The sequence below is a fragment of the Oncorhynchus keta genome, chromosome 31, assembly GCF_023373465.1.
Source record: "Oncorhynchus keta strain PuntledgeMale-10-30-2019 chromosome 31, Oket_V2, whole genome shotgun sequence".
Lineage (NCBI taxonomy): Eukaryota > Metazoa > Chordata > Actinopteri > Salmoniformes > Salmonidae > Oncorhynchus > Oncorhynchus keta.
This window is the reverse complement of record NC_068451.1, coordinates 25395692-25413979: the sequence shown is the minus strand read 5'-3', so window position 1 is coordinate 25413979 and position 18288 is coordinate 25395692. Positions and strand designations below refer to the sequence as shown.

The following is an 18288-nucleotide window of genomic DNA, read 5'->3' as shown; positions in this document are numbered from 1 at the left end:
GATATGTTTATTTTTGAACCATTCCATTGTAGATTTTGCTTTATGTTTTGGATCATTGTCTTGTTGGAAGACAAATCTCCGTCCCAGTCTCAGGTCTTTTGCAGACTCCATCAGGTTTTCCTCCAGAATGGTCCTGTATTTGGCTCCATCCATCTTCCCATCAATTTGAACCATCTTCCCTGTCCCTGCTGAAGAAAAGCAGGCCCAAACCATGATGCTGCCACCACCATGTTTGACAGTGGGGATAGTGTGTTCAGGGTGATGAGCTGTGTTGCTTTTACGCCAAACATAAACGTTTTGCATTGCTGCCAAAAAGTTCAATTTTGGTTTCATCTGACCAGAGCACCTTCTTCCACATGTTTGGTGTGTCTCCCAGGTGGTTTGTGGCAAACTTTAAACAACACTTTTTATGGATATCTTTAAGAAATGGCTTTCTTCTTGCCACTCTTCCATAAAGGCCAGATTTGTGCAATATACGACTGATTGTTGTCCTATGGACAGAGTCTCCCACCTCAGCTGTAGATCTCTGCAGTTCATCCAGAGTGATCATGGGCCTCTTGGCTGCATCTCTGATCAGTCTTCTCCTTGTATGAGCTGAAAGTTTAGAGGGACGGCCAGGTCTTGGTAGATTTGCAGTGGTCTGATACTCCTTTCATTTCAATATTATCGCTTTCACAGTGCTCCTTGGGATGTTTAAAGCTTGGGAAATCTTTTTGTATCCAAATCCGGCTTTAAACTTCTTCACAACAGTATCTCGGACCTGCCTGGTGTGCTCCTTGTTCTTCATGATGCTCTCTGCACTTTTATCGGACCTCTGAGACTATCACAGTGCAGGTGCATTTATACGGAGACTTGATTACACACAGGTGGATTGTATTTATCATCATTAGTCATTTAGGTCAACATTGGATCATTCAGAGATCCTCACTGAACTTCTGGAGAGAGTTTGCTGCACTGAAAGTAAAGGGGCTGAATAATTTTGCATGCCCAATTTTTCAGTTTTTAATTTGTTAAAAAAGTTTGAAATATCCAATAAATGTCGTTCCACTTCATGATTGTGTCCCACTTGTTGTTGATTCTTCACAAAAAAATACAGTTTTATATCTTTATGTTTGAAGCCTGAAATGTGGCAAAAGGTCACAAAGTTCAAGGGGGCCGAATACTTTCGCAAGGCACTGTACATTATTTCTGGCTTTGTTTTCTTGCTCATTAATTGCATGTCTGGCTGTGTGGTCTGTGTGTGTATGACGGTGTAATGGTGTGTATAACATCTGGTATGTAGTGTCTGCATTCCTCGACGTAGCATTAACTTATTAAACTATACTTCTCACGCTCCGTCTCTGTCTTTGGCTATCGTTACCCTGTCCTCTCTCTCCCTCCCTCTCTCTTCATCTGTCGCCACATCCCCTCTACTAATCTTTTCCACTTCCCTTCCCACGTCCTCTCTACATGTCTGCTGATCTGTCTGTCATTTGACAGTTATCCTGTTTTTCAATCACCTCGTTCCTCAGTCAACTACCATTCTGTGTCTCACTCTGTTTTATAACCCTTATAGGCGGTGCTCTTCACGTCTCTCTATGTAGAGACTCCTCAGACAGGGTTTTAGAGGACATGATCACTTCCTGTAGAACTATTACCTCCTCAGATTGATCGATATCACTGATTGACATGAAACAACACAAACCATCTAGTCAAAATAAATGAATCAGCGCCACCCTCATAACAAACACCACTGCTACACATTAACTAGGCCGTAGTGCAGATGAGTTATTTTAGAAATCCAGTTGTTCTCGTCAGGCCAGTTAGAGGGCAGGGGTGCTAGAGAAAGGGAGGGAAGGAGGCAGGATAGGGAGGGACTGAATCAAAGAGAGAAAGAGTGAGAGAGCCAACAGAAAAGAAAGATGACTGTCTGAATCAAGATGGATCCAACCGAAGCAAGGTAATTCATTTGACTTGATTTTATTACCGTAGAAGTAGACTTGTGAAGGCACTATCTGGGACATTGTATCTTTGATTATTACACTCAATCAATGCCTTAACAATCTGACGCTTCTTCTTTGTATAATAATCAGTATACTTATACTGTGTTGTAATGTGTTCGTTTTATGCGCTGTGTTGATTTGCGGTTCCCCTCAGAACAAACACAGACCAACAGGTGTCAACCCAAAAAGACGATTGTGTTTCAAAGATACTTGAAGTCACCAGCATTAATGGATTGAGATATAGTGGATGTAAACAGGTGGTAACGTAATTTAAAATTGTTTTTTTATTTCACCTCTATTTAACCAGGTAGGCCAGTTGAGAACAAGTTCTCATTTACAACCTCAAGTTCTAATTTACAACCTGGCCAAAGCAAAGCAAAGCAAAGCAAAGCAAAGCAGTGCGACAAAAACAACAACAGAGTTACACATGGGATAAACAAACGTACAGTCAATAACACAATAGAAATATCTATATACAGTGTGTGCAAATGTAGTATGATTAGGGAGGTAAGGCAATAAATAGGCCATAGTAGCGAAGTAATTACAGTTTAGCAAATTAACACTGGAGTGATAGATGAGCAGATGATGATGTGCAGGTTGAAATACTGGTGTGCAAAAGAGCAGAAAGTAAATAAAAACAATATGGGGATGAGGTAGGTAGATTGGGTGGGCTATTTACAGATGGGCTATGTAGAGCTGCAGCGATCGGTTACTGAGGGAAATATATAAGTCTCCAGTTTCAGTTATTTTTGCAATTTGTTCCCGTCATTGGCAGCTGAGAACTGGAAGGAAAGGCGGCCAAAGGGGGAGTTGGCTTTGGGGGTAACCAGTGAAATATACCTGCTGGAGCGCGCGTTGTTATCGTGACCATTGAGCTGAGATAAGGTGGAGCGTTACCTAGCATAGACTTATAGATGACCTGGAGTCAGTGTGTTTGGCGACGAATATGAACCGAGGGCTAACCAACGAGAGCATACAGGTCACAGTGGTGGGTGGTGTAACGGGCTTTGGTGACTAAATGGATGGCACTGTGATAGACTGGATCCAATTCGCTGAGTAGAGTGTTGGAGGCTATTTTGTAAATGGCATCGCCAAAGTCAAGGATCGGTAGGATAGTCAGTTTTACGAGGGTATGTTTGGCAGCATGAGTAAAGGATGCTTTGTTGCGAAATAGGAAGCCAATTCTAGATTTCATTTTGGATTGGAGATGCTTAATGTGAGTCTGGAAAGAGAGTTTACAGTCTAACCAGATTCCTAGGTATTTGTAGTTGTCCACATATTCTAGGTCAGAACCGTCCAGAGTAAAATCTGGACACCTACAAATCAGCTGGGCTAGACAATCTGGACCCTCTCTTTTAAAATGATCTGCCGCAATTGTTGCAACCCCTATTACTAGTCTGTTCAACCTCTCTTTCGTATCGCCTGAGATCCCTAAAGATTGGAAAGCATCCGCGGTCATCCCCCTCTTCAAAGGGGGAGACACTCTAGACCCAAACTGTTACAGACCTATATCTGTCCTACCCTGCCTTTCTAAAATCTTCGAAAGCCAAGTTAACAAACAGGTCACTGACCATTCCGAATCCCACCATATATTCTCCGCTATGCAATCTGGTTTCCGAGCTGGTCATGGGTGCACCTCAGCCATGCTCAAGGCCCTAAACGATATCATAACCGCCATCGATAAAATACAAAACTGTGCAGCCCTCTTCATCGACCTGGCCAAAGCTTTCGAATCACTGCATTATTATCGGCAGACTCAACAGCCTTGGTTTCTAAAATGACTGCCTCGCCTGGATCACCAACTACGTATCTGATAGAGTTCTGTTGTCTGGACCTCTGGCAGTCTCTATGGGGGTGCCACAGGGTTCAATTCTTGGGCCGACTCTTTTCTCTGTATACTTCAATGATGTCGCTCTTGCTGCAGGTGATTCCCTGATCCACCTCTATGCAGACGACACCATTCTGTATACGTCTGGCCCTTCTTTGGTCACTGTGTTTAAAAAAAATGTATTTCACCTTTATTTAACCAGATAACCTAGTTGAGAACAACAATGAGAGACTTATTTCTGGAAAAGTGGATTTTTAAAATTAGAAGCTCGAACTGTTTGGATAGCACGACAGAATAGCATGGATAGCATGACAGAACTCTGCAGGCTATCTCTGCAGTAGATTGCAACTCCTCCCCCTTTGGCAGTTCTATCTTGGTGGAAAATGTTGTAGTTGGGGATGGAAATTTCTGAATTTTTGGTGGCCTTCCTAAGCCAGGATTTAGACACGGCTAGGACATCAGGGTTGACGGAGTGTGCTAAAGCAGTGAGTAAAACAAACTTAGGGAGGAGGCTTCTGATGTTAACATGCATGTAACCAAGGCTTTTACGGTCAGAGAAGTCAACAAATGATAGCGCCTGGGGAATAGGAGTAGAACTGGAGGCTACAGGTGTTAACCTTGACATCACCAGAGGAACAGAGGAGGAGTAGGATAGTCTAGTGTAGTGCGCTGGGGACAGAGAATAAAAGGAGCAGATTTCTGGGTGTGGTAGAATAGATTCAGGGCATAATGTACAGACAATGGTATGGTAGGATGTGAGTACAGTGGAGGTAAAGTGGAGGCACCAGTTAAGCCAGGTGAGGTGAGCCAGGTGAGGTGAGACAGGTGAGGTGAGCCAGGTGAGGTGAGCCAGGTGAGGTGAGACCGGTGAGGTCTCCGCATGTGAGACAAAAGAGCTATTTAAGGCATGTTGTGCGGGACTGAGGGCTCTACAGTGAAATAAAACAATAAGAACTAGCTAAGACAGCAGTAGACAAGGAATATTGACATTAGAGAGAGCCATAAAGAAATCACAAGTTTTGATCAGGAGAGCTAAGACAACAATGGGTAAATGGCGATGAATGGGCCGAGTGGGTCAGTCATGAGTATCTATGATTAAATCGCTGGTGTCATGGAGTTTTGATGTTAGGCACTGTGGCGTGGATTGTGTTTGTATGTGTGAGAGAGACTATTTACGCTCTCTGAAAGTATGCAGTGTGTGTGTATATCGTATCGTGTGTGTATTATTCACTGCTTTAAAGCTCTAGATTGGGGTTTCCCAAACTCAGTCCTGGGCCCCCCCCCCCTGGATGCACGTTTTGGTTTTTACCCACAGCTGACAATGAGTTGGTTATTTGAATCAGCTGTGTAGTGCTAGGGTAAAAAACAAAACATGCACCCAGGGAGGGCCCCAGGACCCAGTTTGGGAAGCCCTGCTCTAGATTACTGTAGGTTGATGTCTTTGGTGTGATGGATGTATGGCTGGGAACTCAAGGTACATTTTTGCTATGTAACCCAAAGCCCTTAGAGGACATACTGTAGTTGGTGTATTTGGGTGAGGGTCAGGCATGCGTGAATTTGTGTAAGGTGAAGTTTTTTTTTAGGTTTCACCTTGGTCATACTGTAACTAAAGCTGAGAGCCCTGTGTGACTCGACCAGTGTCAGATTGTCTAGAGTTCTTCACCTTGTTTCACTGAGGCTATTCCTGTCATCTCTGTTATGTCCACCTTACTGCTAGCCTGCGTACCTGACAATGCATTCATTATTGCATAGAGGTAATCATTGTCATCATCATTATAGATTTTTGGCAAGATCATAACAGCTTGACTGAGGCAGAAACAAAGTTGTATTAAGGCCACAATACCTTGTCACTACATTGTTTTTCAATGGCCTGTAGCGGTTTACATTCTGCCGCCTTGGTTTTATTTACTGTGCTCATGCTAAATGGGAGGTATCAATGTGTGTGTTTCGTTCGAAATGTAAGTTCCTATGTCCTTCTTAGTTCCTCAAGTTTAATTTCCCCACATTGGACCCCCCTGGTTCCTTGTTCATTTAAGTATCTAACCTTTATTAACCAGGTCAATCATTAAGAATACGTTCTCTTTTAAATGAACTACATAGTAATCCCATGCTCTGCCTAGTCTCCTTTCTACTACCGCCCTCCCTCCCTCTCTCCCTCTGCATCTCGCCCTCCCTCTGTCTCTCCCTCCATCTCTCCCTCTGCATCTCTCCCTCTGCGTCTCTCCCTCTGCATCTCTCCCTCTGCATCTCTCCCTCCATCTCTCCCTCTGCTTCTCTCCCTCCCTCTCACCCTCTGTTTGTCCCTCCATCTCTCCCTCTGCATCTCTCCCTCTGCGTCTCTCCCTCCATCTCTCCCTCTGCTTCTCTCCCTCCCTCTCACCCTCTGTTTCTCCCTCCATCTCTCCCTCTGCATCTCTCCCCCCCTCTCTCCCTCTGCGTTTCTCCCTCCATTTCTCCCTCTGTCTCTCCCTCCATCTCACCCTCTGTTTCTCCCTCCATCTCTCCCTCTGCATCTCTCCCCCCCTCTCTCCCTCTGCGTCTCTCCCCCTCTCTCCCTCTGCGTCTCTCCCTCCATCTCTCCCTCTGTGTCTCTCCCTCCATCTCTCCCTCTGCTTCTCTTCATCCATCTCTCTCTGTAGGCCCCAAGCATTAGGCCAACATTGTGTTTATGCTCTCTTATCTCTTCAGCCTTTCCTCAAAAGCAACAACCTCTTTCAACGAAGGAAGGGGAGGTGATGTGACTCAGCCAGGGGAAGTGGTGGAGCAGTGGAGGAATGGAGGAGAGGAAGAGAGACAGAGGGAGGTGGAGAGAGAGGCGGGCGTGACAGATGGACTAACTCTGGCTGCAGAGACAACTACCAACCACAGGGTGTCAGCAGACAAACGCAGATTCAATACTGTGGGATACCATGTGAGGGCTATGAACTTCAGCTTCCATTTGTAGATGCAAGATCAGATCGAAATCAACCCTAAACTTGAGGCCCCCATGACACTTAATCTACGTCCTGAAGCCAAATGGTAGAAACTTCACCCAGCCAACCAGAAGGCTATGTGGACTTCCTAATATTCAGGCTACCACAGCAGACACAAACTGTATATTTACATTATATTTTCCATCATTTTCAGAGGAAGCTGAAGCAGAAAGTGGTGGCGGACTATACCACCGTGAGTAAGGGAGCGTCTGGAAGTTTCAAACCCCGAGCAGCACTGAGACAGGTCCTGTTCAGCCAGGGAGCGACTGAAAAGAGCCCCATGCCTGAGGTACTTTCCTCCCACGCACTTAACTCGTCCTCTACACACATGAATACACCCTGACACGCACATGCACAGACATGCACAGCCAGTGCCACTGTCCACATTCTTGCTGAAAATAAGAGTTCCGCAAATGCACACTACAATTGTTCACTCAAGCATATCTGCTATGGGCCCATTTCTAACTAATTTTGATGATACTTTGGTGGAATATATGTATATATGTGTGTGTATATAATATATATAATATACATATTATCTCTCCCCCTCTCTCTTTCTCTCTGTCAGGGCGCAGGGCAGTTGGATGCTCTGAAGGCGACTCTGGAGGCGTTCCCAGTACCAGTATGTCTGAACTGGAGCTTGGGGGAGGAGGGGACAGGAGCCACACTGGAGAACAACTGGACTGATATAGTACACAATCACTCGGTAACCAGATTTACCTACTGACCAATGCAAGTCATGATGGGCATATTATCTAGTTAATATGAATGATCTCTCCCTACCTTTTACACCCACCCTCTCACCCTCCCACCCACCCTCTCTCTCTCTCTCTCTCTCCCTACCTTTTACAATATATCTCTTTCTCCCACTCTCTCTCTCTCTCTCTCTCTCTCTCTCTCTCTCTCTCTCTCTCTCTCTCTCTCCCTACCTTTTACAACATATCTCTCTCTCCCACCCACCCACCCTCTCTCTCTCTCTCTCTCTCTCTCTCTCTCTCTCTCTCTCTCTCTCTCTCTCTCTCTCTCTCTCCCTACCTTTTACAACATATCTCTTTCTCCCACCCACCCTCTCTCTCTCTCTCTCTCTCTCTCTCTCTCTCTCTCTCTCTCTCTCTCTCTCTCTCTCTCTCTCTCTCTCTCTCTCTCTCTCCCTACCTTTTACAATATATCTCCTTCTCCCACCCTCTCTCTCTCTCTCTCTCTCTCTCTCCCTACCTTTTACAATATATCTCTTTCTCCCTCCCCCCCTCTCTCTCTCTCTCTCTCTCTCTCTCTCTCTCTCTCTCTCTCTCTCTCTCTCTCTCTCTCTCTCTCTCTCTCTCTCTCTCCTACCTTTTACAATATATCTCCTTCTCCCACCCTCTCTCTCTCTCTCTCTCTCTCTCTCTCTCCCTACCTTTTACAATATATCTCTTTCTCCCCCTCTCTCTCTCTCTCTCTCTCTCTCTCTCTCTCTCTCTCTCTCTCTCTCTCTCTCTCTCTCTCTCTCTCTCTCTCTCTCTCTCTCTCTCTCTCTCTCTCCTCTCTCTCTCTCCCTACCTTTTACAACACATCTCTTTCTCCCACCCACCTATCCTCTCCCTCTCTCTCTCTCTCCCTCCCTCTCTCTCTCTCTCTCTCTCTCTCTCTCTCCTACCTTTTACAACACATCTCTTTCCCCCACCCACCCTCTCTCTCTCTCTCTCTCTCTCTCTCTCTCTCTCTCTCTCTCTCTCTCTCTCTCTCTCTCTCTCTCTCTCTCTCTCTCTCTCTCTCTCCCTACCTTTTACAACATATCTCTTTCTCCCACCCACCCTCTCTCTCTCTCTCTCTCTCTCCCCTCCCTTTTACAAATGTCTCTCTCTCTCTCTCCTTCCCTTTTACAACATATCTCTCTCTCTCTCTCTCTCTCTCTCTCTCTCTCTCTCTCTCTCTCTCTCTCTCTCTCTCTCTCTCTCTCTCCCTCCCTTTTTACAACATATCTCTTTCTCCCACCCCCTCTCTCTCTCTCTCTCTCTCTCTCTCCCTCCCTTTTACAACATATCTCTTCCCCCCCCGCTCTCTCCCTCTCTCTCTCTCTCTCCCTTTTACAACATATCTCTTTCTCCCACCCTCTCTCTCTCTCTCTCTCTCTCTCTCTCTCTCTCTCTCTCTCTCTCTCTCTCTCCCCTTTTACAACACATCTCTTTCTCCCACCTTCTCTCTCCCTCCCTTTTACAACACATCTCTTTCTCCCACCTTCTCTCTCTCTCTCTCTCTCTCTCTCTCTCTCTCTCTCCCTTTTACAACACATCTCTTTCTCCCACCTTCTCTCTCTCTCTCTCTCCCTCCCTTTTACAACACATCTCTTTCTCCCACCTTCTCTCCCTCTCTCTCTCTCTCCCTTTTACAACACATATCTTTCTCCCACCTTCTCTCTCTCTCTCTCTCCCTCCCTTTTACAACACATCTCTTTCTCCCACCTTCTCTCTCTCTCTCTCTCCCTCCCTTTTACAACACATCTCTTTCTCCCACCTTCTCTCTCTCTCTCTCTCTCCCCCTTTTACAACACATCTCTTTCTCCCACCTTCTCTCTCTCTCTCTCTCTCCCTCCCTTTTACAACACATCTCTTTCTCCCACCTTCTCTCTCTCTCTCTCTCCCTCCCTTTTACAACACATCTCTTTCTCCCACCTTCTCTCTCTCTCTCTCTCCCTCCCTTTTACAACACATCTCTTTCTCCCACCTTCTCTCTCTCTCTCTCTCCCTTTTACAACACATCTCTTTCTCCCACCTTCTCTCTCCCTCCCTTTTACAACACATCTCTTTCTCCCACCTTCTCTCTCTCTCTCTCTCTCTCTCCCTACATTTTACAACATATCTCTTTCTCCCACCCTCTCTCTCCCCCTACCTTTTACAACATATATTTTTCTTCCACCCTCCCCTTCCTCCCCCCTTCCATCCCCTTTCCTTCCTTTCTCTCTCCCTCCCTCTCTCTGATCAGATGATGTGTAAGACCCAGAGGCACCAACAGGAGGCGCTGTGGGAGTTGATCCACACTGAGCTCACCTTCATCAACAAGCTCACTGTTGTCACTGATGTAAGACAGACAGACACCCTGCTCTCATTACTCTCATTACTCTCATTACTGAAAACGTATCAATGTCTTTCAGTGATGAGTCCATAACAACCATGGGCTATTCCTAATAGAAATATGAGAATAGTAACTGTTATCTGTATAGCATATTTTATTGCAATGTCATTTTTCAATGCCCGTGTTTGTTTGTGTCATTATGTTTCTCAGTTGGTGATGGCAGCTCTTACCAACCTGCACCAGCATGGATTCCTCTTAGAGGTCAGTCTATATGAGCTGGGTTCTCATTCACAGGGTTTTCTGTCGGGGACATTTTCTCTAGAACTCACTCTCTGGTCTTTGGGCCTATCTGTGTTTCCCGGCTGACCACTCAAATAGATGTGTTGCAATGAACTAAGCATGTGCTTTTGACTGGATCTTGCATGATCTGACTGGGTTCAGGTGTGTGTGTTTTCATGAATGACTTTGACCTTTGGTTGAATTTAAAACCAGTATACAGTTCAAGGGCAGGCCCTTGGGCCTAGTTGAAACCGACTGCTGTAGTACAACATACTGTACATACAGTACATACTGCTGAGCTGACATACTAACACACTGAGAACATATGCTCTATCTGACACAGAACACACCAGGGCAGATGGAACATTCAGCTCAATAACAGAATGTTAGATCATTCCTGCTGAGAATGTGGAAAGTATCTGAGAATGTGGGGGAGTGAGTTCTGCAGAGTTCTTCAGCTAGACACTGCAGCTTTGTCAAACAATTACCCTCTTCATCTTTTTTTTATCACAAAAGGTCTACAACTATCATATCTTTTTATTGACTTTAGACAAACACAAACTTCAACACATAATGAATGACAAGAGATGTGGGGTAGATTGAAGGTTCAAAATCAAGAAAGCAGGATTATCATCACTCTCTTTTTCCTGTCCCTCTCTTCTTCAGGTGACACCTGAGAGCCTCTTCTCCAACCTTCCCTCCATCCTCAGCGCCCACCGGCTCTTCTGGCAGGAAGTGATGTATCCCATGTTACAGGAAGTCCGCAGGACGGGGAAGCCCTTTGACCCCCTGGGGTTAGAGGCAGGATGCCTGCAGGTACAGTACTGACTGTCAATCAGATCTAGTATCAGGTTCACATATGGGATGAAAGTATGAGGGTCAAACGGAGGTGAAAGGAAGGAATGGAAACACGGGTCATGGGTTTAAAACATGTTTGTTTACAGCAATCTTTGTCTAATCCCATCCCCACCCTCTGTCTGTAGTTCCCTGAGCGTTTCTCCACCTATCTGCATTACTGTTGTAAGGAGGAGAGCACAGTGGACATTACGAGCAAACTGACAGACACCAACCTGCACTTCCACACCTACTTAATGGTGAGTTAAACACACACACACAAACACATTTTTTATACTTTATTTGAATCCACAAATCATAATTCATATAAACATCTCAGGACAAGGATATCTGGACACATAGGGAAACAGATAGCACCTTCTTCTTCACACAGAAAGGCTGTCCATGACTGCTGACACAGAGCAGTACCTCGCTATCAGCTTTGTCTTATGTAGGCCTGCTATATGAAGTCCAGGTACTGTCAGCATGGCAGAGACTACCCAATATCACCGTAGCAAGCATGCACTGTTACGAGGCTGTTCAGGAGTGACACGAGGGGCTGGTATTTAAGCAGCTTGTCAGAAAAGGACTGCTCCATGTAGTAGTCCAATGAGCAGCCCACCTCCAGAATCAGCCCCTCCCTCTGGCCTCCCCCACAACAACAATATCTGGCTTATTCAGCAGACAAGAAAACACATGATCATCAACATCAAACCAGGCTCCTCTGCAAAGGGAATGTTTGTGTGTGTGTTCAGTTGGTGACTCCACTTGTCTCACCTCCGTAGCCACCAGGTCAACAAGGCGGTCATGTCTAGGTCATGTCTCAGTATGAACAGAAAGCATTAACAACATGTGATACAGACCTCAGACCTCAGGGTGGAAAACACAGAAAGGATCATGGGTTGCACGGTACCAGAAAGCTCGGTTGTATTTTGTTGGTAGAACTTGCCTTAACAGTAAAGGTGAGAATGTCCTTGCCAATAGCAGCATTATGGTACATGGAATGGGAGACGGAAACAAACACACACACACCACTTCATACTCAAGCCCACTTCTTGTTTACATATTGCATGCACACCCTTTCACTGTCACCCAAAGTCACTCTGCGTCACACACATGGTTCTCCAAACTACCCTTCATTACGGTAACACAGGAACATCAGTGAATTGAGTCATAGCATCCGCAGAACTTCTGTTATTGATCATGTTCTAGTGGTTTTGATGATCACCATATCCAGGCCTTCTGTTATTGGTAATATCCTGAAGGCCAAACACTTGTTACACCAACGCTCTGACCTAATGACTCAGAGAGCCTAGCCTGCACATTGTCTTCTTAAAGATTAGAACGTGTTTTTGGCTGTTTTTTGCTGTCTAAGCACTTTTATAGCTTTTTCAAAGAATCTCCATTATGAGTTCTTCAAGCCTTTGAATTTGTCCAGTACCATGTAACAATAATATTTCATACACCGTCAAAACACTGTATTTACATGAGTTCTACCGAGGCCATAACTTTGGGTGTAAAGGTCTAGAGACTAAAAGACACAAAATAATGTTTTTCTCCACGTCCACAGTGGGTGGAGACACACCCCCAGTGTGAGCGGATGCGTCTGGGAGATATGCAGGCTAAACCCATCCAGAGGATCACCAAGTACCCCCTGCTGCTGAAGGCTGTCCTCAAGACCACCCAGGCTCCCCACATTCAGCACACACTCAGGGGCATGGTGAGTGAAGAGCTGGCCTTTTCAATCAAGGCCTTTTAATTCAGTTTGTCAGGCCTGAGGCTGTTCATGTTCATTAGAAAATGAAGTTACGCGTTCCAACACCATTTTCTTACTAGCTAATCGCTAATTGCCTCTACTAGTAATCGAGGAAAATGCAAATTAAGGAAATCTCTCTGTCCCACACACTCTATCCCTCTCTCTGTTTTTCTCTCTCTCTCTCTCTCTCTCTCTCTCTCTCTCTCTCTCTCTCTCTCTCTCTCTCTCTCTCTCTCTCTCTCTCTCTCTCTCTCTCTCTCTCTCTCTCTCTCTCTCTCTCCCCTCTGTCTCTCCTCCAGTTGGCCTGTGTTAATGGCTTTCTGCACAGCATCAATGACTACTTGAGGCTTAAGGATGATGAGCAGGCCCTCTCGCTTTCCGCCCAGAAGATAGAGGGATATGATGTGATGGAGGGGATGAATGAGGAAATCGAAAAGGTGAAAGAGAGAAGAAAAAGCTAGGAACAGAGTACAGGATAGGAAACTACACCAACCTTAAAAAACGATATAGATACTGTAATGTGTGACGCAGACAGTGAGTAGTCAATGTTGATGTCATCCACAGCATGTCAGAGAGTTATGCAGTTTTGATTTGACGTGCCCTGTCAGAGGGGTGGGTCCTGGGGTCATACGCAAGCTGCTATTGGAGGAGACTCTGAAGATCAGAGGAAGGAAGGATCACAAGGTAGGTTGAGTGACAGAATCTCACTCTGTTCCATTGAAACATTGACTTCCATGTAGAGGATTCTTCCTAATATTATTATCTCATTAGCACGGACTTTGATGATAACTACTTTGAGAAAAAATGTATTTACTACGACTGTGATATGTGGTTGTCTCACCTTGCTATCTTAAGCTGAATGCACTAACTGTATGTTGCTTTGAATAAGAGCATCTGCTAAATGACTAACATGTAAAATATAGATGTCATGTTTCTTTGGGCTTGTTGCGACTGTTATGTGGTGAAGCTGGAGGTGACAGCCCTGCTCTTCTCTGACGTGCTGCTGGTGACCAAGGTCCAGAAGAAGGCAGAGAGACTGAAGGTAGTTCGCCCCCCACTGGCCCTGGATAGAACACGCTGTGACACACTCAAAGATGGCTGTGAGTACAGTCAGTCATCAGCCATACAGTACATATCCTAGAAGTGGAAAGATGAAACGCTGCTCTGTCTCTTGCTACAGAGACCAGTTGTAGAGTTTTAAATGACAGTTCTCTCTTTATCTCTCCCTCACTCTTTCCTTCTCTTCCTCTCCATCTCCCAGGTTCGTTTGTGGTGGTGGAGGTGAGTGTTCTGGGTTGTGCGGCGAATGTCTACACCTTCTCCACCTCCAGCCCAGAGAGCTGCTCTACATGGGTCTTCACCATCCACGAGGCACAGGTAAACAGACAGAATATACTGACTAAAGTGGTAATGACATTATTTATTGTAGTTACATTTTAGTCTCTTTAGTATTACATCAATGAATGAATGATTAGATGTACAATGTACATAATGTGTAACATACAGTGACATACTCTTATCCCTCTTTCTTTCTTCCATTCATTGGCAGGAAACACTGCAGGGCCTGAGAGAGACAGAGGCCAGCAGACGACTGCAGACCAAACAGAGAGACCTACAGCTTCAGGAACAAGCCACACCCCCTACAGAGCCCAAGATGACCATTGAGGAATCAGTTGATCAGCCTCCTGACCAATCAGAAGCAGAGATCACTTCCTCTTTAGAGGTGAAACCTGTTGAGGAACTCCTCATCCAATCAGTGAATGGAACATTGGTGTCCATAGCAACGGAGGCGGAACAACAAACTCAGGAACCAGTGTACTATAAAGATGCAATGTTACCAGGACAACCACGCAAGCTCAGTGACATTCATAACCAATCATTCTTCCAACCTCAACCCAAACCCAACGGCCCACACAACCTGTTGCTAGGCAGATATCCTGACATAGACTACGACATAGACTACCCACGACACCAATCCAGCACTTTCCCACTTTCTCCATGCAGGGAAAACAATCGAAAAGATTCTATCGCTATTTGTCAAATGGAATCCCAAGGATTTCTCTCACAGGGAGGACGAGCCACATCCACACGGAGGAATTCTGCCCCCCAGTCAGTGGAGCAACAAGCCATGAGGAACTCGTGGCTCACCCAATCAGGAGAGGAGGAGGCTTTAGCGGAATCATGGAAGTTTTCTCGGAAGTTGAATTCACCACGGTTACGCAGGAGAAGACCAATAAACACTGAGCAAACTGCTACCCCTCAGATGTCACAAAGTGGGTCTGACAGCTCTGGGATGGCCCAGTCTGCACCACGCACAAACTCTTCCTCCAACTCTGACTCAGACTGCAAACAGAAACTCAGAGGTTCCTACCAACACAACTCAGGTTCCTCCGGACAGAGCTCTGACTCTCACCTGGTCCTCAAGCTGGGGTCCTTGAAGATGAACGGAGGGGTGTTCTGGGACATGCCTGCAGAGAGAGAGTTCTCCCCAGAGCCCCACACTTTCTCTGAGCAAGAGCTGCCCAAAGACATCTCTAAAGAAAAGGAAAACACCCCAAAAAGGCCTAAGTTGAAGATTCAGAGGAGCGTGTCCATACCAGATATCATCCTCCAAGAAGGATATAGTTCTCTTCTGATCTCAGCCAAGCCCTCCAACGCGCGAATAGCCCACTCTCCCCCTCCTGGGTTGGATCCATACTTGCACCCCTCCCCTCTGGAGAGCATTTTGAACCGGGCCAAGGAGAGAAGAAAGGACGGAGGGAGAAGAGAGGGAAAGGGAAAATCTCCAACCTTCAGAACATGGGCTCTTCCTCCTTCTCCGTCTTTCTCCACCACTACGTCCCAGTCGCCCAGTGAAGGGGATAGAGAGACTGAGTGGGAAGAGGTGGAGCTGGTCAGACGGCTGGCCCCCAGTGTCAGTCAGGGATGGATAGAGGAGAGGGTGGACGGAGATGAGGAGGAGGAGAAGAAGAGCAGGTGAGTTTTACATCAAACCTCAGTTGGAAATAAAAGAAAAGAACGTCTTCAAAGTATGCATGATCAGTTTGAAGATTCATCTATTGAAATGACTCAGTCAGCTAGGTGTGGGTGGCTGATGGCCACTATGGAACAGTTTTATTCTGGGTTATTTTATCACTCTACCTACTGGGCTGATTACCATGTAGTGTAGGATCACTATGTTCAATTCGTTATTCTTGGAAGTTGCATTTACTGTCATAACCATAACATGCCACCCATAACCATGTTTCATGTCATGACAACCACGTCATCATAACCATAACATGCCACCCGTAACCATGTTTCATGTCATGACAACCACGTCATCATAACCATGACATGCCACCCGTAACCATGTTTCATGTCATGACAACCATGTCATCATAACCATGACATGCCACCCGTAACCATGTTTCATGTCATGACAACCACGTCATCATAACCATGACATGCCACCCGTAACCATGTTTCATGTCATGACAACCACGTCACCATAACCATGACATGCCACCCGTAACCATGTTTCATGTCATGACAACCACGTCATCATAACCATGACATTGCACCCGTAACCATGTTTCATGTCATGACAACCACGTCATCATAACCATGACATGCCACCCGTAACCATGTTTCATGTCATGACAACCACGTCATCATAACCATGACATGCCACCCGTAACCATGTTTCATGTCATGACAACCACGTCATCATAACCATGACATGCCACCCGTAACCATGTTTCATGTCATGACAACCATGTCATCATAACCATGACATGCCACCCGTAACCATGTTTCATGTCATGACAACCACGTCATCATAACCATGACATGCCACCCGTAACCATGTTTCATGTCATGACAACCATGTCATCATAACCATGACATGCCACCCGTAACCATGTTTCATGTCATGACAACCACGTCATCATAACCATGACATGCCACCCGTAACCATGTTTCATGTCATGACAACCACGTCATCATAACCATGACATGCCACCCGTAACCATGTTTCATGTCATGACAACCATGTCATCATAACCATGACATGCCACCCGTAACCATGTTTCATGTCATGACAACCACGTCATCATAACCATGACATGCCACCCGTAACCATGTTTCATGTCATGACAACCATGTCATCATAACCATGACATGCCACCCGTAACCATGTTTCATGTCATGACAACCACGTCATCATAACCATGACATGCCACCCGTAACCATGTTTCATGTCATGACAACCATGTCATCATAACCATGACATGCCACCCGTAACCATGTTTCATGTCATGACAACCACGTCATCATAACCATGACATGCCACCCGTAACCATGTTTCATGTCATGACAACCATGTCATCATAACCATGACATGCCACCCGTAACCATGTTTCATGTCATGACAACCATGTCATCATAACCATGACATGCCACCCGTAACCATGTTTCATGTCATGACAACCATGTCATCATAACCAATCTAGCCTGATCACCAGATTGGTGTCCACTTTAACCAACTACTTTGTTAATGTCACGCCAAACATTCCAGTGAACAACATGGAAGTAGACTAAAGCAGAAACAAATCTTGTGACTAAACTATTTGCAATCCAACAAGTTTATCTCCATTGTAAATGTTTTTTCCCCCTCTCTCTTCTAGCCCCGCCTTCCCTGATAGTGCCACAATTGATTGGCCAGGCTGGTGCTTTGAAGCCGATGAGGTCCTGGATCAGCTGACCCCAGAGGACAGTGGCGTTGGTGTTGATGAGGAGTGGTGGGAAGTGGCTGCGTTGGGGCTCAGCCAAACTTTGACCTTGAGAGACATCCAGCGAATTGGCACGCATGAGGATGGGACGATTAGTCAGGTGTAGTTCTGCATAGGCTACTGGGAGTCCTTCATTCTCCAAGACTTTATTTGCACTTTATGGGGAATAATATGTCATTTGAGATTTTCACTGTGCCGGAGTGGACATATACCAACATGATACTTTTCCACAGCAAGATGTTGATTGAGTGACCTGATTACCACCAAATGTTTGATTTCAGTTTGTTACATGGACTGTTTGTGTGATTTTGAGTTTGTGATTATGAGTCTGAGTGAACATCAGAATAATTTTCTTCAACCTGCATAATATTGTTAGAGCTACAGATGTAGGATCTTCATTTGATCCCTCTTTTGTTGCTGAGGTTTTTCCTGCATCACAGGAAATGCAGATGAGCTTTGTGATTTACATAAATGTACTGAAAACCCACACTAACACACTGTTATATTAACAGTATTGCACTTTTCATGTAGCCTACTTTTGGCCAGCTCAAGCAACATTATGGACTAAATGTTCAAATCCTGTTGCTGCAGCATTATTAAGATCCTACATCTGTAGACGCCTGTACTGTCTTATACAAGTGTACTTTTTGATGTGGTGTCAGTTAACTGAAATGCTGTGTATACATAGAATGACATGTTTCATTGAACTTCATTTGAGTTGTTAATTTATAAGACAAACTGCATATTTGGTATTGTGACCCATTGGGGAGATTCATACTGATATATTGTAATAAAGAGACATATTTAAACCAAT

At 45.3% G+C, this 18288-nt stretch overlaps 1 protein-coding gene across 2 annotated transcripts; it reads left to right on the top strand.

The window, feature by feature from the left end:
* Positions 1–1855: 1855 nt before the first annotated feature.
* Positions 1856–18287, top strand: LOC118367898 (uncharacterized). 2 transcript variants are annotated; one of them, XM_052489153.1, is made up of 15 exons: positions 1856–1939; positions 6499–6721; positions 6937–7071; positions 7351–7488; positions 9744–9839; positions 10044–10094; positions 10779–10928; positions 11096–11206; positions 12517–12666; positions 13002–13139; positions 13267–13386; positions 13670–13802; positions 13964–14079; positions 14252–15678; positions 17370–18287. In XM_052489153.1, exons 1-15 carry the CDS (start codon positions 1920–1922, stop codon positions 17578–17580), a joined length of 3219 nt encoding a protein of 1072 aa, XP_052345113.1. In that variant the 5' UTR covers positions 1856–1919; the 3' UTR covers positions 17581–18287. The 2 variants fall into 2 exon arrangements, with proteins under 2 accessions (XP_052345113.1, XP_052345114.1); XM_052489154.1 differs by lacking the exons at positions 1856–1939; positions 6499–6721 and adding an exon at positions 6809–6828.
* Position 18288: the final 1 nt, after the last annotated feature.